The 22,880-nt window shown below is 35.1% G+C and overlaps 2 protein-coding genes and 2 long non-coding RNA genes across 6 annotated transcripts; 2 read left to right on the top strand and 2 right to left on the bottom strand.

Moving 5' to 3' along the window:
* The first annotated feature begins 806 nt into the window (after window positions 1–806).
* On the top strand, window positions 807–5,419 carry LOC100646327 (ATP-binding cassette sub-family D member 3). Its single transcript, XM_003403015.4, has 12 exons — window positions 807–1,086; window positions 1,163–1,205; window positions 1,769–1,959; window positions 2,040–2,109; window positions 2,258–2,355; window positions 2,488–2,668; window positions 2,741–2,953; window positions 3,032–3,101; window positions 3,179–3,651; window positions 3,740–4,039; window positions 4,115–4,276; window positions 4,363–5,419. Exons 1-12 carry the CDS (start codon window positions 971–973, stop codon window positions 4,438–4,440), a joined length of 1,995 nt encoding a protein of 664 aa, XP_003403063.1. The 5' UTR covers window positions 807–970; the 3' UTR covers window positions 4,441–5,419.
* Window positions 5,420–5,920: 501 nt separating this feature from the next.
* Window positions 5,921–22,880, top strand: LOC100646570 (midnolin homolog). Of its 3 annotated transcripts, XM_048413080.1 has the most exons (7): window positions 5,921–6,211; window positions 6,332–6,586; window positions 6,656–7,132; window positions 13,259–13,346; window positions 18,179–19,243; window positions 19,641–19,980; window positions 20,562–22,880. In XM_048413080.1, exons 3-7 carry the CDS (start codon window positions 6,684–6,686, stop codon window positions 20,816–20,818), a joined length of 2,199 nt encoding a protein of 732 aa, XP_048269037.1. In that variant the 5' UTR covers window positions 5,921–6,211; window positions 6,332–6,586; window positions 6,656–6,683; the 3' UTR covers window positions 20,819–22,880. The 3 variants fall into 3 exon arrangements, with proteins under 3 accessions (XP_048269037.1, XP_012175068.1, XP_003403065.1); XM_012319678.3 differs by having other exon boundaries at window positions 5,923–6,211; window positions 6,332–7,132; XM_003403017.4 differs by having other exon boundaries at window positions 5,927–6,211; window positions 6,332–7,132; window positions 18,179–19,213.
* Window positions 12,988–14,322, bottom strand: LOC125386498. The gene is made up of 2 exons (XR_007226712.1): window positions 14,040–14,322; window positions 12,988–13,881 (listed from the first exon to the last, which is right to left on the bottom strand). It is a non-coding gene; the product is annotated as an uncharacterized LOC125386498 (long non-coding RNA).
* LOC125386504 lies at window positions 17,672–18,102 on the bottom strand. Its single transcript, XR_007226719.1, has 2 exons — window positions 17,999–18,102; window positions 17,672–17,921 (listed from the first exon to the last, which is right to left on the bottom strand). It is a non-coding gene; the product is annotated as an uncharacterized LOC125386504 (long non-coding RNA).

Below are 22,880 nucleotides of genomic sequence, written 5' to 3'. Positions count from 1 at the left end.
GTACTGTCATAACAGTATGCAATGAAGTATTTATTAAGATGTATTATTAAATATTTAATATTCAATAAATAAGCAATATTAATCAACAATCTCCATCATTTTATTTACAAGTGCATTTGAACATTGAACATATAAAAATATCCTTAATGACTGTAATAAATGTAATGTTTTCTGATTCTTACATCATATCGTATAATTCGCATTATTAGTTTAGATCCAGACGATCTTTGTAAAAAAAAGCATAAGAATATCATTTTCAACTAAATTAACTGGAAAGACAATTTCCTCTCTAATATTACAAACATATTCCTTATAAATGTGGTATATACATTTCTTGTTTTTGAAAATTGTAATAGCGTTAGTACAACCCTGTGAATAATCGCTTCAAATTTGGGCAGGATTATATTGCGCAGAAGAAAGTAAAGTTAAACGATTACTAATTTCTAAATTCTAAAATATGTATTTATATAATTGAAAATTAATTTTGCATCTAGAAAAAAAACTGTATGTATATTTTTCATCATTAGAATATTTATCATCAGAGTGCGGAATTTTTATGCTTTTCTGGAAATTGAAAAATACAAAAATGCATATAATGAAATATCCAAAATGTAGTATTTGTTATATTTAGTATATTTATAAAAATATGAATGTGCATAAAAATATTCGCAGTTAATTCATCATATATCCGTTTCTTCCTAAAAAAGAAAGTTTTCTGAATAAAGAAAGATTTCGAAAATTGATTTTTGACCAATTTTGCGACGCAAATAAATGCAACATTGAATGGGATCAACAATGTGTGTGATAGGCCATAGTGACCAAAGTTTGCAAATTTATCGATGTAGTTAATTCATCGCCCCACTACTTGTTCACCTCAGTGTTTAAAGTAGACGTAGAAGTGTAGTAGCGTTATAGCTTGTAGCCGTCACGGAAGACGGAGCTGAATTTTTGATCTTTCATAGTAAAAAGAATGGCACCGATATTTAGCAAATTTGCTACAAGACGCACGTTAGCTGGTGCTTGTGCTTTAACTGCGTTAATATGGATCTTAAAAAAGAGAAACCGGAAACAGGTCGCGAAATACAGGTAAAATCTCTGTGCATACGTATACATGCAATTGTTGGTTGCTGTTGTGATATTGAACATTTACTTTATCTCGCAGAAATGCCTGGTCTACTAATGACATTCAGTATGTTATTAAAGAGGTAAGAGAAAAAATGATTTTTATCATTGTACATACAGTAGTTCACGATAGTATTCGAATACTTACCACAGAAAATTTTTATGATTATATTACATACATTATATGAAATTTTTTAAAATTTCGTTAGCGCTATGATAGACATAACTATCGTGATTATAATAGTAAAATTTGAAACCAATCCGTAAATATATATAGAAGTCACAAAACATTTATAACAAACGTACATTCAATGAAAAATTGATATAACAGTATGATTAGTAATTTTAAACATACAATTAGTGCTAAAGATGATCTCACTAAATATTGCGGTTTATTTATTAATGTAGGGAATGATGACTTTATATAATCTTTGCGAAGTATATTGTAAATATCATGTAACTTCTGTATACATTCTCAGATCCATTTTAAATTTTATCAATATAATTATGACAGTCATGTCTCCTTATAGTGCTAATGAAATTTTAAAATGTTTTATACAATATATACATATAATATATACATGAAAGTTAGCAACAATAAATGTTCAAATATTTTCATGAGTTACTGGAGAAGTAATTTTTGCAGGAGGAAAAACCAAAAGGTTCAAAAGCTCATGTCAATGTTAGATTCTTTAGACAATTATACCAATTGCTCAAAATTGGTATACCTTCAATGGTATCCCTTGAAATGGCTTTTGTTCTCCTTATCGCAGGGACACTTACTATAAGATCTGTCTGTGATTTTTGGATGATAAACATGATCACTTCAGTAGATGCGTACGTTTTGATATTTCTTTTCAATCTTGATTTAAAAGTATGGCATGAAAATTTATTAAGTTTTTGTTTGTCTTTTCTAGGTCAATTCTTAGAATGGATAAGCCATCATTCAAAAGAAATCTGTTAAGATTTTTGTGTTTAATACCAGTGGTAAGTGGATAGATCCAATGTAAAAAAATTAGAAGTTGCTTTCATAGGCTGCTAATGAAATCTTTTCATTCAGGCTGCCAAGCAGCTTTATTTTCTTACCAATTGGAAGAAATTATTGATATAATCTTCCATGATTATATTTATTTAGATATCTGTTGTGAACAACGTACTGAAATATAGTACATACGAAACAAAGTTGAGGTTACGTACAAATATCACACGAAATTTATTGGATCAGTACCTTAAGTAAGTCAAATTCCTTGTCCTATCCATAACATATATTTTAATTAAGTGTATGGCATTGATAATGATCAATGCTGTTGGAATGAGGAATAATAGATGAAAATTAATTATAAATTCTTTAATCTTTTTTTGTAGAGGCTTTACTTATTATAAAATGAGCAATTTGGATAGTCGTATAGCAAATCCAGATCAACTTTTAACTACTGATGTTGATAAATTTTGTGAAAGTTGCACGAACCTGTACAGTAATATTGCAAAACCTTTATTGGATATTGCTATCTACGTCTACAGACTTACAACTAATCTTGGTGGAGAAGTATGTGAGATAAAAGTCTTATAGATGTAGGGATACAATACATTAATAATAGAATATATATCTATTTTACAGACACCATTAATCATGCTTTCCTATCTCATCTTTGCTGGTGTAGTAATAACTCATTTACGTAAACCTATCGGGCAGATGACAGTTAAAGAACAACGTCTCGAGGGTGAATACCGTCATATTAATTCCAGGTTAATCACTAATTCTGAGGAAATTGCATTTTATCAAGGAAATAACAGAGAAAAATTAACTATTCTTAGTAGTTTTCATAAACTTGTAAGTTACAGAATACATATACTTAATATTTACTTGTTAAACGCAAGTTAACAGTGTACTTCAATATTTCTTTTGCAGATGACACATCTTCGTAAATGTCAAGAGTTTAAAACTCTTATGGGAATAATTGATAATTTCGTTGGCAAATGTAAGACATTCTTCATATATATAACAATGTAATTAATTGCTCATTGCTACTAATTCTCAATTTGATCTTTATTTCAGATATGGGAACTGTGGTCGGTTTCTATGCAGTAAGTATACCTTTCTTCATGGAAAACTCTGCGCTCACGGAAACCCCTAACCATCGTTTTAAGAGTTATTATACTTACGGTCGTATGTTAATAAAATTGGCAGAAGCCATAGGTAGATTAGTTTTAGCCGGGAGAGAACTGACGCGACTAGCAGGATTAACTGCAAGAGTGACTGAAATAAAGGTCGTCCTAGACGATCTAAATTCAGGAAAATACGAAAGAATAATGATTTCCGATTTTAAAGACGAACCAATTGGAAGTCCGGGTGAAGGAAGAATAGTGAACAAAGATAATGTCATAAGATTCGATGGTGTGCCTCTAGTAACTCCTAACGGGGATATTCTTATCAAAGAACTATCATTTGAAGTGAAATCGGGAATGAATGTATTAGTTTGTGGTCCAAATGGATGCGGGAAAAGTTCTTTGTTTAGGATACTCGGAGAAGTAAGTCGTTATAACTTTTTCAATAACAGCTTAATCTTATTTCATATGTTCATTCATATCTCGAATTATGGAAAAATTGATAACATAGTTATGGCCAGTTTGGAGTGGGACAGTTACCAAACCTCCGCGAGGGAAATTATTCTACATACCTCAGCGTCCTTACATGACTCTGGGTACCTTGAGAGATCAAGTAATTTATCCTCATACAAAGACAGAAATGATAAGACGTGGACATATGACGGACGAAGATTTAAAGAAGTTGCTAGATCTGGTTCAATTGGGCCATCTATTAGAGAGAGAAAATCTTACAAATAGCGAGGGGCAAGGCTGGGACGTCGTGGCTGACTGGATGGACGTTTTGTCGGGTGGCGAAAAGCAGCGCATAGCAGTACGATATTTTAGCATCTATTACAGAAATGACAAAATATAGAACTTGCATTATATTGGTTGCGAATTCTTGCAGATGGCTCGAGTATTTTATCATAAACCACAGTTTGCAATTTTAGACGAATGTACAAGCGCTGTTAGCGTTGATGTCGAAGATTCGATGTATATGTATTGCAGACAGGCAAATATTACACTGTTCACAGTATCGCATCGACGATCCCTTTGGAAACATCACGAGGTTTAAGAATAAAATCATTCGTTATTTTAAAATTACCTAATTTATATTTAATGTTATATGCAATTTATATTTATGTTTATTTTCAGTATTATTTGCAAATGGACGGAAGAGGAAATTACGAATTCAAGGCTATCGAACCGGATACGGAAGAATTCGGGTCGTGAATTTTCATGACCCTTGCATCTAATAATACTTGCCACAATGCAAGGGGTTGTCGTTTTTTGTTCAACTAATTTCGTATAATTTAAATATAAATATGCAGTGTACAGCGCATCTACATATGTATTATATGTATCTCTGTATTAGAATCGTCTAGATTCACGAATACTTCATTATTGTATACTGTATATTTTTATATACTACATTTTTATATATTGAATATTTTTATATCAATGTCTTTTACAACAAAAAAGGTAAAAAGAAATTGGTAGAATAGTGTGAAAGAACATTAGCGTACACTGCAATTTAGGTCTTAATGCTATTGATTTGTTTAAAAAGAATGATTAACGTGTGCTGTCTTGATACATGTGTTCTTCCAATACTACGTCGCGAAGAAAGAAGAAAGCTATGGGAACAGAAATCTTTCAGGTGTAACATTAAGCTATCGGAATAACATATTTTTGATACTTAGTTTTTCAAGATTACACCACATCATAAAATATTAAAATGTGTGACATATGCATTAGAAACAATCTAATGTATATGTATATGTGTATAAAGTTAGTTTAAATCGTTTTATACTTTAAAGATCAAAAATAATTATGATTTGTTATGTGTAGATCACATTAAATAAACATTACCAGAACTTATATTGAATTGCTGGACAATAAGAATGTGTAATAAACTCGGTGATGAAAATCGTATTACGTTAATATCAGATTCTGAATATCCATTATGAGTATTGGAATACTAAATATACAAGTAATATATAAAAGTAAAGCATAAGAATATATTAAAATAATAAGTACACATATTATACAACCCATAAATCAGAGGTATAAAAAGAAATCCTATAATTTAAAAAAAAGTAGTTTATCATGCTATAAGTGCTATAAGATATTTCAATTTCTTCAAACTCAATAAAGTTGTAAAATCTAGGTGATGGAAGAAATAGCAATAAAAAGATACAACATATTTAACAAATCCTTTGAATTTCTTTTTGTAACTAAAATTTACAAAATGCACATGATATGTAAAAAGATATCAAGTATCTGGTGAAAAGTATACATTATAATATTTAATAGATGAAATAAATTCCTATTCCTATGTGTTTATTTGACAAGGTATTGCTTAGTACCTTACACTTTGACTGTCATGGCGGTTATCGGTAACCCACCATATTTTTTAGAATGATTAAAATGAGATAAATTTTATGGATTAACAAATTTTCAACAATATAAATGACTTATTATTTCAGAAAAAAGGTGCGCAAATACAATATAATATTTTGCAGAAATTCAATGTTATAGTATAATATACTTCAATCTACTGCGACTTTTAAAGCATAATACATAACATTCACATGGCAGTCAATGCGTTAATGGGTTAAATAAATTCTTTAAGCATGAACAACAAACTAAACATCTTTCCCCATTCAAATATCCCGCTCTGGGAACATTCGTACATTCTCCGGAATGGCGCTGCTATGTTAGTTGACCGTTGATCGGTTGGAAAAGCTAGGCCCGGTCTGGGAAGCTAGCAAAAGTCTGGGCTTTTGGCTATTCAGTTGCTAGTGGCTGGTCACAGGGTTTGTACACGGAATTAGTCTTTAGTGCAGATGTGTATATGTGTGTGTGCGATAAGAACAAAGAATCAGGCAGCACAGGGCATATCTATGTTACACAAAAACGGACCAAAAGTACAGAACCTTATCATATATGTGTCCAACAATTCCTAAGAACAATTCCCAGTACCGATGTACTAAAATACCACCTAGTAAGAAAACTTTTTTTAATTCCTAGGGATCTCTATATAGAATCATATATACATATATAATCACAAGTCCTATATACGATATTTCAAGGATCTCATAAATTTCCTTTTCTTTTTTCTCAGATTGGTCTCCACCTCAGTTCGTCTCTCCCTTCCCATCCTCGTCTCTCCCTACGTTGGTTGGTATTTCGCCTCGTCGTTCCTCGTGGCGTGCGCGTTCCCGAAGACACTGTGGCCGGACCTTCGGCGACACTGCGGTTGTGCGACGCGGACGAGTGTGTCTCGGACAGCTAGGACGCCGGGAGACACAGGTGCAGGTGCGGGTGCATGATACACATTACATAGTTGTCGGGACGCGAGAACGTGGGTTGGAACGAGGTAGGTGCGCGTAAGTTGGCGATACGGTTCCACCAGTATCGTTAGTTACCGTGGCAGAATGGACGGTAGCACGGGTCCGCCGTCGGACGTGACGGCGATGGGCAGCAGTGAGAACGACGAGAGATCGAAGACCCAACGGGACACCGACGACATCACCGCTTCTTCGTCTGCGTCGTCAGGCACAGCCACCACCTCTTCCACGTATTCTACAACGATGCAGAGCGACCAGTCAACGGAATATTGCGGTCAAGGCTCGATAAGGGCTGGCTCCACTTCTCCACTCCCTACGAACTCCTCATCGTCTTCGTCGTCATCGTTGTCGTCGTCCGCCTCCTCTACGCCGCCGCCGCCACCGCAGTCGGGGTGTGGCTGCGTCGCTGCCACCGTCCTCGAGCCCGACGAAATTACCATCAGCATCACGCCGACTACCGGTGGGCAATTCGACCTTACGGTCGACCGGACGGACACCGTCGAGAACCTCAAGAAGATCATCTCGAAGAGGTTGAAGGTCGCAAAGGAACGTATTTGTTTACTACATCGGGAAAGGTTCGTATATCGAAAGAGTATACGTGCATGTAAGAGTCCCAGAAGTCAAAATGATTTTTGGAGAATTTTGTAATTTTAGTAACAGAGTATGCGATTGATGTTTTGTTTTTTGGTAACTAGGTGGTTGAATGCAATGGAGGTGATCAGTTTGGCTTCTAGAGGTAGTAGCATATGTAAAGTACATACTACTTTGTTAACCAGCCGAAAGTTTACTTTAGTAATTGACCGTAACTCTCCCCACTAGTCCTTGCGCCTTTGTAAAGAGAAGCTTCAGCATTATACATTTATCTCTTTCGTTTCTTTTGCACGCATACAACTTTCATTTTTTTGCGTGTTCGGTATTTAACTGTCCTTAAGTAAATTGTTGCAAGAAAGAATCTCTATATCTTGAGATAGGTATCGGGTATCAGTGACTGTGTCTCTGTTCATTTCACGCTGAGGCAGAATTTTTTTTGTTCATGTAAACTCCTCCCTTGATAGCTGACCAGTTACCAAGGCAGTATTGTATGTACACATAATACGTGTTACTATCGTTTTGAATCGTGACCTGTTTGTCATAAATAATAGGTTTAAACGTTATATTAATTATAAATTGGTAGAATATTATATATTCTATTTATTATAAGAAATATTTCGATCACATGCTTTGAAATTACCGATAAATCGATGGAACAGACGATTGATTTCGGGTAATTTTTCTCACGATTTGATTTTGAAGGGAAAATTAGGTGTAGACGACCCCTCATAGGAAAAAGAAAAGAAAAAAGAAAGAAATGGTAGGTGAACGTGTGCACACTACTGCACACGATATTGTTGGTTGAAAAGTGCGAGAGGAAGAACGAAAACAGCATTGATGCTCTGAACGAAAAAGAGAGAGTGGGCATAATACTCGTAGGCGTCGTGGGGGCCGCCGCTCGGACTGATCCTCCTCCTTCGTGCAAGCACGCAAGAGAAACATGGTGGAGAGGAAGGTTGGCATACCATAGACTCGAAGTAGGAGGAGGTGGAGGTGGTGTAGTAGGTAGAATATCTCGGGAATCGCGTTCTCGTAAAGTGGAACGGTGACAGCCCTCTGCAGTGAGAGGTAGAAGAAGAAAGAGAAACAGTCGGATGGAAAAGACGACAGGATTGGCTATTCCCGTACGCAACATATCGCTGGAATTTTCTCTCTTTCTGTTTATTCCTCTTCTTGAGTTGCCTCTTCCCTTTTTCTTTCCATTTCTCACATCTCGATTTTATATAGCAATTGTCGTTAAATTTTTTCTTCAGTTGCATCTCTAACTCTAGGAAATCACAAAGGACTTTGAAAAGTTATATATTGTAAATTCGAATTTAAATTACTGAATAATTGAAAATCTGTATTGAGTTAGTAGCTTACAAGATGTAAGTTTTGGAAATTCCCTGATTTTAATCTTGTTCTCTTCAGGTACATATATATATATATATATTTCACTAAATATTATTAAAGTATAGATACTACTTAAATATTTGATTTTGGTATTGCTTTGTATATTCCACATTTATTATGAATAAAGATTTCTAATATATATATATATCTAAGGAAGGTGTGAGGAGAACAGCAAGATTAAATATAATTGTAATTGCGTGTAAAACAATTGAGCGTTTCCAACGAAAGTATCGTGTCTTTTTCAAGAGTTGCATCGATGAGAAACAGAATACCCATCGCTATTCGTTCCCTTGTGCCTGCCAGGCCAGTTTCAGGCGCAGGTAGCACACGCCGGTTCTTCGCTACGTAGTTAATGTGTGTGCTCTCTCGCTTCTTCCGTCGGTGTAAATGCGACACGTGCACATTGTTAGCCCGTTTGCCGTGTGCGTCCTATTTGTCTCTTTCTGTTTCATTCTACTGCATCTTCAGTTCATGCGTATCGCATTAAATACAGAATGGACCGACGATTTTAATTTGCCCGTATTAGTGTTATTTTCCCTGTGAAACTGTCAGAATTGGTTAGTGCTTGTGTACTCCTTTTTTCATCAAATTTGCTTTTCATCATTTTACAAATTTTCTTGTGTTTTTGTTCTATATGGTTGTTGAAGATTCATAATCTTTATCACAAATAATATTATTTTTAAGTTTGTGAATAGATTTTCTATCTAAAAGATAATACATATATCTTCTGGTTGCGACTTGGATCACGTAAAAAACAAGGTGTAATGCAACCTTACCTTAACCGTTTTGTGCCACGATTAAGCATGTGTCATCGAGAGTCTCATACCTGTTACTCATCCTCGTTGCACAAACAAGGAGTAAACTTTTCCATCCAATTATTTTTATCATCGACTACTATTCATTTAAGAATTTTTTACCGTTACTATAAAAGAAATGTATAATTAATTGCGATTTTGTAATTAGTAAGAGAAATGATAGTGGACAACGGTATCATTACAAATAGGTTTCATGACCTTAGAGAGTAACCAAGGAGAAAACAATATTTATCACATTAGCGATAAGAATGTTCTTAGTATTCCTTTACTTTATGTATTTATATATGTTCGAATTTAGACGTAGTTTATTCTTAGCTCCATTCACGTAGCACGCTTTTCTCTTTTTCATTCATAGAGGTCCATACTGGAAATATAGCTCATTTGGTTTTTCTAATTATATTTTGTGTACCTACATTGCTGATCATTGTGGATGCTGCATTTATTATTTGAACCGCTTATTTGTCAAGGCAGTTAACGCCACTAAACACAAATTAGACAAAATTGATAAATTACACAATATAAATAAGCTGTAGATTTTTATGCATCTACAAGAAATTTGCACAAAGTACACATAATATGAAAAAATATATAAGATATCTAAAATATAGTTCTTTGTATAACATTTGGTAGGTACAACAGTTGTCTATCGAGTCTGGGTTTTTGATCATATTCCCAAAAATATAATGTATAAAAATCCGCAATCTAAAGCACCAATCAAATACTTTGGCATTAAAATCTCAAAAATTTTAAAATAGTGAAGTTATTCACTTTATCCTATGAACGACTTATTTATCATGCGAATTGTAACCGTCTGTGTATGCTTATCCATTCAAACAAACAATTCGATTCTGTTTTTTGTCGACTCATCCGAAACCGATAAAGCTTCTCAGAAGACATATCTATGTTGTAAAACTTCCTCCCAGTCATATGTTCATTGTTTCAAATATGAACGTTCCAGTACTTTATCAGTTAGAATTCAAATCAAAGAATTGATATCTGGTTTTCGTGAAAGAATAAGTTTAGGTTTTTGGGGCTTCAATAATAGTAATATTTTTTGAAAAAGAGGGTACATACTTATCCGAGATGATCGTAGAAACGTATACAGGTCAAAGACTTGATCCTACCAGGATCTTCAGAAAAACCGTTAAGCCCGTTGGAGTCCGCGCAAGTGGCGCCAGGGTCGCGAATATCCGCCACCCTCATACTTCCTCTTTTAATGCCGATCAATCGATAGATGTCTCTGCTCTAAATCAATTTATGAATAAGAAATCCTTTTTTATTTATTTAAGAATGCATGCTAGATCCTTCTTGCATAATTGAATTAATATTACTATTATATATATTAATATTACTATTAAATTCATATCTGAGAATATAATTAACAAAGTATAATCTTAGTAAAAATTGCTTTATTATAGAAAGCAGTATACTTTAGGTGTTTTATATATTTTTTCATATTATGTACATTTTGTGCAATTTTGCACTTTCAAATTTCCTATAAGTGCATAAAACTCCTCGGTTTAATTATTATTAACGAAATTTTACAAGTTACAAATTGTAGGTTATTAACGTCAATAAATTTGTTTTGCACAGTAGTAACGAGTTTGATAACGAAACAGTTTCCCGTTGTTTAGTTTCTCCCTGATTACCTTATTTGATATAAAATTGGGAAATTGTTAACATAAATCCGTAACCTACAATTTGTAACTTGTCGATTCGTCAATATTATTAGTTAAATTATTGTGCAGAAGGCTACAGGTATAATTCTTAATACAACTTGTGTAACATATAAGGAATAATCTAATTGCAGTATGAAGATGCACCTTAAGCTTTGATATTTGGATCTTCCAAACTCTAAAGTATATTTAAAAAAATTGAGGTTTGCCTTAAGTCTCTCTAATTAATAGTGGATTCTTTGCGGAGGTAGTACCGAACGAGTTCGTGGAATGTATATGCATTTGCAGAATTGAAGTCAATTATACGAACGCTGACGAAGGAATGTTGGTATTTTCGCAATCATTTCAGTGACTAGTTAATACTTTCGAACGTAAATACATACGTTTCGCCATGTTATAACGATAATAAAGAACGCTGCTTGAAAATACGTCTTCCGAACAATCTATCTCCTTATTAGAAGAAGCATAGCTAATAAATTTCAATCGGGCGTTACCCCGCGTTGTATAATCCCGGTGCCGCTTCTGGACGTAACAATGGCGTAACGTTGACCTGGTCTTTGTTGTCAGTTAAGTCTTAAAAAATTCCCTAAATCTACCTCATTTCCATCTGAGAACACAACTGAAAACAAAAATCCTATAATTCAACTTCAATTCAGTTCATTTAAAAGGTGAAAATGTGGTTAGGAATTAACTGTGGTTAGAGTAGATTACTTAATTTTGAAATTTTTAACTTAATGTAATTTTATTATTGATCTGTTTCTATATAAATCTATATAAAATGAAATATCCTAAATTTTAGTAACCTAACATAAGATTATTAGTCATCTATAATTCAATAATACTAGTTGGAAGGTCTAGGCGTTAATACATACTTAGACACTTGCGCATGTTACAAGGTGTGTTTTAATGAACGAATGAGGCAAATTTCTATATCTTTCTTTTGTACGTTATCTGCAATAGAAATGAGTCATCAATATTCTAATTATAGTTTATTCTACAGTATATAATCTAGCTTAACCTATAATGTTTAATATATATATATTTTTTGTAAAGATTATAGGTTAAGCTAGATTTTATATATATATACATATATATATATGTAGTTAATTATGGAATATAATTATGAAAATTTATATATAATCATGGAAAATTCCAATTCTAATTATACGAAATATAGGAATAATGTGTTATAGGTATAAACATTTTGCGGAAGGAGTTGCACAGTGTTTTTTGCGGTTCGCGACATTGCCAGTCGATATCAATTCCCCGTACGCTATTTGCGGTTTCATTCGATGTCTGTTGTGGCGATAGAGCAACTTATCGTATTGTCTAATCTCTCGAATCTTGCCGCTGTGTTATCATTTTCTTGTCCCTTTCAGCATGATGATTAATGCTAATGTCACAGAGGTTTTTAAAGCATTGACGCCTACAATTTATGTAATTTTGCGTGGTATTGAAGTTTCTACTGATTATCATAATTGATTACACATTCGCTTATTCGTAGATCTTACATAAAAAATAAATAGATGTTTCTATGACAGTAATTACATGTAATTAGCGATATGTTCTTACAGGCAGTTTTCGATGAAATATAACTTTGACCATGGGCAGAGATAAAGTTAGTTATGAGAGGTCACAATAGTAAAAATGACTGCATCATACTGCCTGCGATAAGGGTAACGCCTCAGTGTTGGAATTGCCCGCAATTATCTGGCAGTGTACTGCAAAACAACATATGGAGATTAAGGAGAAAAACGAGGAGTGCCCATTTTTCGTGATTTTCCATCTTATAACACATTTTATTTGTAAGAATTGGGACTGTTAAACTACCAGGATCAAGTCACAATAATTACAATGTTATTTTTAAATTAAAGTGTCTCCATAAGATAATATTAAGGATTTGGTGGACTAGATAAAAACAAAGAACGTCCACTCTGTATTGAAGTAAAACACAGATAAAAATAATTAATATTTTATTAATCATTCTTCTTTATAATAACTAAATATAATATATACTATAAGATATAAATGTCAATTTATGAACACTACAGTTAGATTTATTAAATGTTTTTTCTTTTCTAATGAGCTAAAATATTGAATTTTAATTTTCTGTATAAAACTATTTTGTAATATTCATATGTTACCCTTAATGTATAACAATTTTGGAACTGATTTCATTAGCGTAAAGTTTCAATGACAAATTTAACTGGAAATTTGTGTGTTTCAGACAATTGCGTGAGGGAACGCTAGAGGAAAATCGTTTACAAGATGGCAGTCGGCTTACGCTGCTGCCGAGCGTGGAAACCGGCCTATTGGTAAGTCAATTGCATATTTTTAGCGATAAAAACCTAATAGAACTACCTAAATTACTATAGACCAACTTGTTATGTCAATGTAAATTCAATTCCTGCTTTTTATAATGCAGAAAGTAATTATGGTCTCAAAAGATCATAAAACATAGTTTCTATGAAATAAATGGATTATTAATCACTACCATTGTCAATTACGAATGGAAGAGTAAGCTTTAGGGTCTAAGCTGTATGAAATTATTTCTCAACAGAAGTCGAATCTCATGGGATTTCTTTTCTTTTAAATGTTGCTTATTTTTCGCTCTACGAAGAATTCATAGAAGAAGAGTTCCCACGAAAGACAGAAAACATGTGTGGAATTGTGATCCGGATAAACGCCGTTAACTTGGTTCGTGTATCATTGGGTCACTTGGTTTCTCGGCCACTGTATCGTCAGTGCTTTATTTTCCAGTACTATTGCGTCATATTTTTCTTCGTTCATCTTGTATCATCCTTCTATTATCGTGACACCTTAGAGATATTTCCATTGGTCACAAAGTTTCTGTAATTATTCCTTTTTATAACTGAGCAGTACTTCCAAACCAGAACCTTTATTTTTATCTTATTGTAATTTGATTATTCTATAACGTTAAATCATTTACTCAATCCTATATTTTAAATGATTTCCACATAATTGTTCATGCATCTTACAGTTCCTACCGTCCTGTTTCCAATATCATCCCACATTCGTGAAAAGAAGAAGGCTTTTTAGATTTCTTTTGGTCGATGTTCCATGAGAACGAAATCAGAAGAATCAAGCTAACCATCTCCGCTAGGTTATTCGGTTTGAATCAATAAAAACGAAGCTGGCCCGTGCATACACCGAGTGCACGCGCATACACAAAGGATACACGGTCTTTCTCTCTCATTGAAATAGTCTCTCTAGGCCTGTGCTCGAGGCACTGGCAACAGCGCTGGCACACGGGTCCTTATCGCGACCGAGACTCGTTCGCATGGCTGTCAAGGGGACCGCCCGCTCGAGTCTCGGTCACCCGCAGTCAATTTTAAAGTATACTCGTGTGTAGGGTGTGTATATGTGTGTAGCTATGCTTCGCGACCACGATCACTGCTACAGCGACTCTATACACGCCCGACGTTCTTTCGTGGGTGGTTACGAAGAAACGGGGCGAGACATACGCCGGTTTCGCACAACATAGTTGGCCAGCCTCATCGGCTCTCCTCTGGCTCTTCGGATCGACACGCACCTTACATTAGGTTGTTTAGAAAATTGGTAGTCAGAAATAAAGAAAGATCTATCTAGAGTTCAATTTTCTCATCTGTAACTTCAACCCGTAAAAACACTTTTATGTGTGTATTATATGTATCGTATAAAACATTTTAAAACATTAATATGTTTTTTTTCTAGTATTTGCTCGAACGTTTTATTATTTGATAGGAATTCATGACAAAAACGCTATGAAATTTTCGACCGATCCAATATTTATTCTTTGTTTATATATAATGACTACAAAAGGTATTTGCACACCATTGTATTAATTATAGTATTTATATGCTAATTCATTAAGTTTAAATGTATTAAATTTCATGTTATTTGTATATTATTTTCATTTGATTACAAAAATTTAATACTGTGATAATAAAATGTGGAATTTGATAAGCAAACGCTTCATTGGAAAATAAGGGTGCTTATAAGTACTTTTTGTAACCATTGTAGTTTTGCTCTTATATATGTAGTATTCTTTGTCTATAGAATACCATATATGGTATTCTTCGTATATATTGGCTCTCTAGGAGTATGGAGGAACATAGCTCTGTATGGTTGCACCTGTAAAAACGTAGTACTACGTTAACTGTTCATTCATGAGCACGTAGCGGTGGTTCTTGACCTTTATTTGAAAAAAACCGGTGCTATGTATTGAGGGTTCTCAACCTCTGAGATTAAAAACGTTGTATTCACCAAATAGATTATATTCGTGTTTTAGTGAAAATTAGTAACTTGGGAGAATATATGTATACATATGTAAACTCCTGAGCTAGAGAATGAAAGCCGATATCGATCATGAAATGTAAGAACGTATGTATAGCCATACTCGTTACAGACTCCTGCATAGTAGTACTGGAATGAGACTTCTTTAGACAGGTTGAAAGTTTGATAGGGGACTCCGGTAATATCTACTTGGCTAGTGGAGAAGTTTTATTGATCGACCGTGGAAATTCTGCAGAACAGAGCAGAGCTTCTCTGATGTTTCCGCGTTATTTCCAGAAGAACATATCCAAAGGGCGTTAAATGATAATTGGACAACGCGCTAGGACCAGGTCAATGTATCGTTTCTGCAGCTGGCTCAATTTAATAATCGCAGACATTCTTAAGCGAAGGTGAAGACAGCTGATTACACTGTCATGTCATAAACCAAATTGTACCGCTTTGAATAACGAAAACCGTAAGAATGCGATGATGTCATATTTGTTCTTCCTTCGTTTCTTTCAATGAGATAGAAAGAAGAGTCATAAGGTCGCATTGCGACGCGACTTTTTATCTTCCAGTCGCTGATAGTCTAACCGCAATGTGATACTTGGAACGCAGAATGTTATAAAATGAATCTCCTTTGTTAAAGTCTATACCATATTGTAGAGAAATTCTGGATGAGTGTTTTGGAAAGTCGTAACGAGTGAGAGTTCCTATTTTAGTTGCCATCTCCAGATGGTTCAAACATGTACCAAAGGAAAGGCAAATTCTCAAGGTTAGGGGAAAGCAACCATATTCCAGTTGCTTTGTAAGGTTCAAAATATTAGGTTGTTTAAGAAGTTCCTAGTGAAAGTAAAGAAACATTTATGTAGAATTTCTTTGAATAGCTTTCGCAAGCTTTTACAATATTTTATTTCTTGTTTATGTTGCGCTAATAACTTTGTAAAGATTAGGATAAATAATAATGAAGGTGTACTATATTCAGTGACTGATGGATAGAACAAAATGTTTCGGCTACGATTCAAAATTTTTTAGGTATATGACGTTCAACACTATCTTGGTAAAAACAGAAACCTGTTTTATTAACGATCCTCGATATTTCTCCTCGGTTCTCTTTAGTATTCAAATTAGAAGTAGCATTTATATAATCACTATGAACTTTAAGAACAACCCAATATTCAACAATTGACTACAATGTAGCATTGCTCAGTAATATATCATCTTCTGATAGATTCTACATAAGACGCATTCAGAAGCGGTTAAGATCTATCTACACGCGTAAATTGCGGACGTTACAACTAGGGACGCTGGTATTAACGTAATTTGTCATTTATGTCGTATTAAGAATTTCTGGCAGTATCTCTGGTTGACACATGGTACGTAAATCATAAATCGTAAGCGTTCCTCGTGTAACGATACCCCTACCATCGGCTGTTGCAACCCAAAGTTCTCTTTTCGAAATGTAAATACTTTTTCCTTATCCTGCGATACGACTCACCACCACCGCAGACATGCCTGAGCAACACAACGCATGGTGGGGTAGAACCAGACTCCGGCGGAGAGACGTCAGACACACGGATATTTACGATTCATGGTGTACGTTCCTGGCTTGATAGCAGGTTGCGCTTCGAGTGTGGCGCCACTGGCTTCGTCGACGGTCGTTGCGGCACTCACAGTGCTCCGTGGCATTGACAGGGGTTCTCTGACCTGTAGTAATTGCAACGAAAATCCATGGGAATCCCTGCGATCCTTTAATAATAATTCGTGAATCTTTTATAGTTGAAACATGAAAGCTATCTATTTTATAAAATCACTAATAATAATTATGGGAAAAATAAGGAATGGAGATGATTAAATATATAAATTGAATCAATAATAAATTACTATATGATTCGCTAATTGAATCTAATTGGTTAAAAAATTATTGATATAGTATTAATCTGTTTTATTTGATCAGCTTCGAACTAATGGGAACTGGCAAATTTTGTGGAAGTTTCGGAGAAAGAGAGAAACATTACGTGGTTGAGATGACGCAGGGTCCATTCATCGAAGTTCAGATTTCCCGTAAAACGAATGTAAATCGAATTACCGAATATACGATGACCGTCAGTGAAAGGAAGTCCGTTAGGTGTACCGAGGGATGCCTAGCTGTGCCGTCTAGGGTCTGAGCCTCGGTTCCGCGAGGTTTCCTCTCTTCTGCAGGTCTTCTCGCGTTTCCATCTCTTGTCGTGAGCTCATCGATTCAACCTCATCTTTTGTCTGAATGAATAGGCGATACCAGCGTTATGATATATTAGCGTTTCACTTCGTAGGCTACTTTACCAGCGGTCCCTTTTAATTCTGCTACGATTTTTCAATAGTTGGACTCGTGCAAGAGCGTATAGTCGTATATATTCCAAATTATATTATGTAAAAGATTTTTTGGTCTATAAGATCAAAGTTGTTTGATGATGGTTATACATGGTTATGGTTATAGGATGTAGAAAGCAACTGATTCAGATGTTTGACTGCTAATACCAGAGCCATAAAATTGGTAGAGTGGAATTGGCTAATCTGCAATGAGTTCTTGGTCGTGTACGGCTTCCATCTCGGCTCTCCGACTGTTGCCTTTTATCCTGTAAAAGTATTTAAACGCCGTTTAGCGGTAAACACTTGATCGAATCGTGTCACGCATTTTTATCGGCTGTCTTACATTTCTAGTCAGTTTTTTTCTTTCTGTAAGAAGTATGTATTAGGTCATCCGACAATATTGTGACAATGGAAATAACTGTCCATATATTGCAATTTCGTTCTTAGATTAATAGAATGGGATGAATTAGTAAAAATTGAATTATGCGCTAGATTTTGATTAAGACATATTATATATTTTCAGGCACAACGACCGGAGCAGAGCGTGATGCAAGCGTTGGAGAGCTTGAACGATTCTCAGGTGAACGATTTTCTGTCCGGCAAGGCTCCCCTGAATCTCACAATGCGACTAGGGGATCACATGATGCTGATACAGCTACAACTATCTACAGTGACTCCGGCCTCGCCAACGGCCAATCAGGCGACCAGCAATACCACTGGGTTAACTATCGGTGGAAATAGTTCGAACGGGTCTAATTTACCCACTAGCCACGTATCAACTTCCCTGCAAAGTAGGCGGTCCACTGTATTGGCTGCACGTTCGACCAGCAGCGCCTCTGCTAAGTTACAAAATGGAGCCGCGGCTGCGAGGACATCTTCTTTGATAAGCAGTCTGGCTTCGGCGTTACACGCAGCAGCTAGCTGCAGTACCAGCCTCTCGACAGCCACTACGACAACCAGTCCAGTCTGTTCAAGCCGCACCACAACTGCCTCCTCAGTCTCATCCTCATCCTCTTACTCGCCGAGTTCATCACATTCGTCCTTCTGTGCTAGCCAAACGCCAGCCGCTCGAACTAGCAGCAACCACGGCTCAGTGTCACCTAATGGGAACTCCAATGCTTGTCAATCTTGCCTTCTATACCACCATCATCACCACCATCATCACAATCACCACCATCACCATCATCACCACCATCATCATCATCACCACTCAAGAAACAAATCCATCAATTCGCCCAATGGTTCTCAACCTTCCTCCTCTTCATCTTCCGTGGACCACCTACAACAATCTACCTCTACTGGACATGGATGCATGGAATCAGTGCCCTACGACATAACCCCGCCAAGAAAGAAACTCTGCACCGCTCACCACCATGGCCAACAATCCGCTAACAGTACAGATTCCACCAGGAGTAATGCTGTGGATGGGGATGCTAGTCCTCAGAGTCCTACCTCTTCGCTGGCTGAGCAGAATTCCAAGGCCGCAACCTTGGACACCAGGGCGCTAGCTGAAGCTTCTCGTAACTTGACGCAGAAACTTAAGCAGCTCTCCTCTGAGGTACTCACCTCGCGGGTCGACCTCGCAGAGGTATACATTGTTACCGATGCCAGTTCCCCCTGTGTACCACTATTTCGTATATACGTTAGCGCTGTGTGTTTGTTAAGATCTTAAGAGATGTGAAAAAATAAACCACCAAACGTCTTTGTGTTTTTTTAAATAATAATAAATATAAAAAATATATTATAAAGCGCATTTTTTAGAGGCTCTCTTAGGTTCTTAAATGTGTTTTCTTCTTGCTTTGTTTATTTTGTGATTAGAAGAATATCAATTTTTCTTTCTATCTTTGTGATTCTATGGTCTTTTTGTAATCAAATGCATACAGTGTAAATTCTAAGTAATGTGAAACACACAGTGACATTAATATTAATATTTTTTATTAAATTATTAATGCAGTGAGTAACCACATACAATTTTTGGGACATAGGAAAATGCAAGACGCAGACAAGGTGCAATAATAGAGAGTATGCATCATCATGGAAAGGGTGTATACTCTGGTACATTTAGTGGGACCTTAAATCCAGCTCTTCAAGATAGACACGGGCGTCCTAAAAGAGATATAAGTACCATCATTCACATTCTTAATGATTTGCTATGTGCCACACCAGCCGCTACTGCAGGTCATTATAGGCACCATCACAGGCACTCTAGCAATCGCCAGCAGTCTTCAACTTCTCCGTCCTCAACTGGAACGACAACCACTATAAATGGTGCCCCAACACCCATTGTTGGTTGTCATGATTCGTCAAATCCTGGTTACTCTACTGGTACTCTAGAAATCCAGCTTAACCCTTTGAGTGTTTAATCCATATGTAGTATAGACATATGAAATATGCAGAAGCGCATGAATTTTTGTGTTTCATGCAAAAATATTTTATAGAAATCTTACTATTAAACTGAGGAAAGAGAAATATGTAAATAATGAAATATTGGGTTATCAAATAAGGTTTAAACATTTACTAGCATAAATTATAAACTTTGTTCTGACATCTTGCAATAATACAATTTTGTTCAATAATTTCATTATTAAAATGAAAAGTAATAAAATTATTAAATTGTAAATCCATTATTCCATCTGTGTATAATCTTTGTTGTTTCTCAGCAAAAGTGTAACCTCAGAAACTCAATATCAAAAAATACTTACTGATTCGTCTGTCTAAGAGAAATTAAAGCATAAATTCTATATTTAAAAATATTAATTCAAAAATATTAAAAATAATTGTATAATAAAAATTAATATCTTTCTCAATTATATCTAATTATTTTACTAAACACTCAAAGGGTAAACAAATCGACTATAACACAATAAGGAAAAGTAGATCTGTAACTTAATTATTTATAATTATAGAGGAACTGTCAAAGGAGAATGAAGCAACTAAGGGAAAGATGAGACGTCTGCGCTTAGTGATGGAACAACGACGTGCAAAGAGAAAAGCCAGAAGGCAGGCAGGAGCTGCACCATATACCACACAGTGGGCGGCGGTAACACCAGATCCAGATCCAAATCATGATCCAAACACGGCCAGTACCGCCACCGCAAATACAACAGAACCTCAAAACGAACCCGAGCTGCAACCTTGCAGTCCTGAACCGGTCGTAGCTTGAACCTGTCAATCGATCAATACGAAGAGTAGTAATTGTATAATGCAAATTCAGTTTTTAACTAGCGCACTGATTTATTCAAGGATAAGTGGGCAAAACTATCACTTCTCACCGCGTATACGCTCCCTTTCGCCAGGAAGAATTTCCGTTTCAACACACGTACCACATTAGCGAAAGTTTACTCTTTTTGTTTACGCGACAGAGAAAAAAAGATGAAATATCTCGAGTTATTTTAAATGCGTTCAAAACGAAACGACGGATTGGACGGATTGGAAGTACCGTGATCATCTTCGCGGTATAAATGAAATACTGCAATGAAAACTGAGAAACCGTTGGGGAAAGCTGTATGCTATAGTTGTGCACGTGTGACATTCTACATGCATAATTTTCAGTATTGCCTATAATACACGTACCTCCAGTCCAAATATGCTATCGAAATATTTGAACTTTTAAAAGAATCCTGTCAATGGCGAAACTCGAACGAAAGAAAAAACTTAGCAATATTGTATAATGGAAGGACGTGCAATGTTAGGCACGGTATAGAAATTATTAAATAGAAGTTTCACAGAAAACATGTGTACGTCTCTGCTGAAAAGTTTGATGCTATATTTATTAGTGATGAAAGAGATAAAAAGTAATTAACCCGTATTAAAGAATTGTTTTGGCTATTACTCAGGACTCGATCGTAGCTGACAATAATTGCACTTGACAGTGCGACCAGCACATACAGAGAAAATCGACAAACGAATGGAACTATGGAATTCTCTATGGAAAAAGGGGAAGAAAAATAATTCGTTAGAAGAATTTTGTCGATAGAAATCTAGGGGAGTAAAAAGAAGGTCGTCACTTTGATCATTGATTATTAATTCCTGTCGGCATCGGCGTATACTCAAATTTAGTAGACACGAGTAGACAATTTTAAACTCACATACTTTCACGAATCGCAGGGAAGACTGTTATAAAAGCAATGTTACAACTGTTTACTCATAATAACACGAGAACTTTGGAACTTAGTGCAAGAAGAAGGAAGAATTCTTTCTCTTTTTTTTTTTCTCTCGGCAAAAACATATTTACGTCTGACGATGAACTGGTTGAACCGTATCAAAATATACCTTTATGCAAGAAGTGCACTTTATATGATGTCACCCGTGTATTCATAGAAACTTCTCGTTATCGACGAATAGCTAGAAATAGTTCAACATACAATGAAAAAAATGCTCTTTCTCTGATTTATATGTCTCTGTGGAATAGAAAAGTATCTTTGGAAAGTGACATCGATTCCTCGTAGTTAACGTATACATAAAATCTAACGTATAATATGGATCAACTAGTTCATACTTCGATAATTTCATATCAGTTCTGATGAATATAAAAAAACGAGAATAGACTGGATTTTTAACTTGGAAATATCGACTCGTAAGCTTGATTGCTTACACTGTTCAAGTATCGTCATAAATATCATCACTCTCGACAAACAAGAAAGGAAGAAAAGGAAGAAAGAACTCGAAGCACGTGGATAAATGGTCCTATAGTTAGAATTAGATAATCCTATCGCATGGCTCCGGCCAGAATTCATTTAAGTTTCACTAGGTACTAAATAATATAATATTATCTGATAAAGAATAGCGTATTGCGTTTAAGTTACTTAGGAGAAAAAAATATTACTATTATTATATTATTATCATTACTATCGCTACAGTTTTAAAAACTGGCTCAATATTGTAACATATGATTATTGAATTTTATCGAGTACCAAAATAAATAAGATTGCTTGCTAAACTAAGAAAAAAAATGAACGAAGTCCATCTTTAAGTCTTGTTTGAATGTGGCATCATCTGTTGAGTGTTTGTTATTATTGTTATCATTGTTTATTGCCTGTGTAAAGAAAAAAGGAAAGGAATCGCCGATGCTGTTTTGTTCTACATTTATTATATTGATTATTATTAATTTCTAAGTTAAAACGTGTTTTTTGGAAATATATGTTTCGTTTTAGTTTGTAAGACTATATATAAATATGATTTAAGAAAAGCCTTGAGGAAGAAAAATATTAAATTGATTAAAGTTA

This window comes from Bombus terrestris, chromosome 16, assembly GCF_910591885.1.
Source record: "Bombus terrestris chromosome 16, iyBomTerr1.2, whole genome shotgun sequence".
In the NCBI taxonomy this organism is placed as follows: domain Eukaryota; kingdom Metazoa; phylum Arthropoda; class Insecta; order Hymenoptera; family Apidae; genus Bombus; species Bombus terrestris.
The sequence above is the reverse complement of the archived record's forward strand: the minus strand, read 5'-3'. Positions and strand labels throughout refer to the sequence as shown.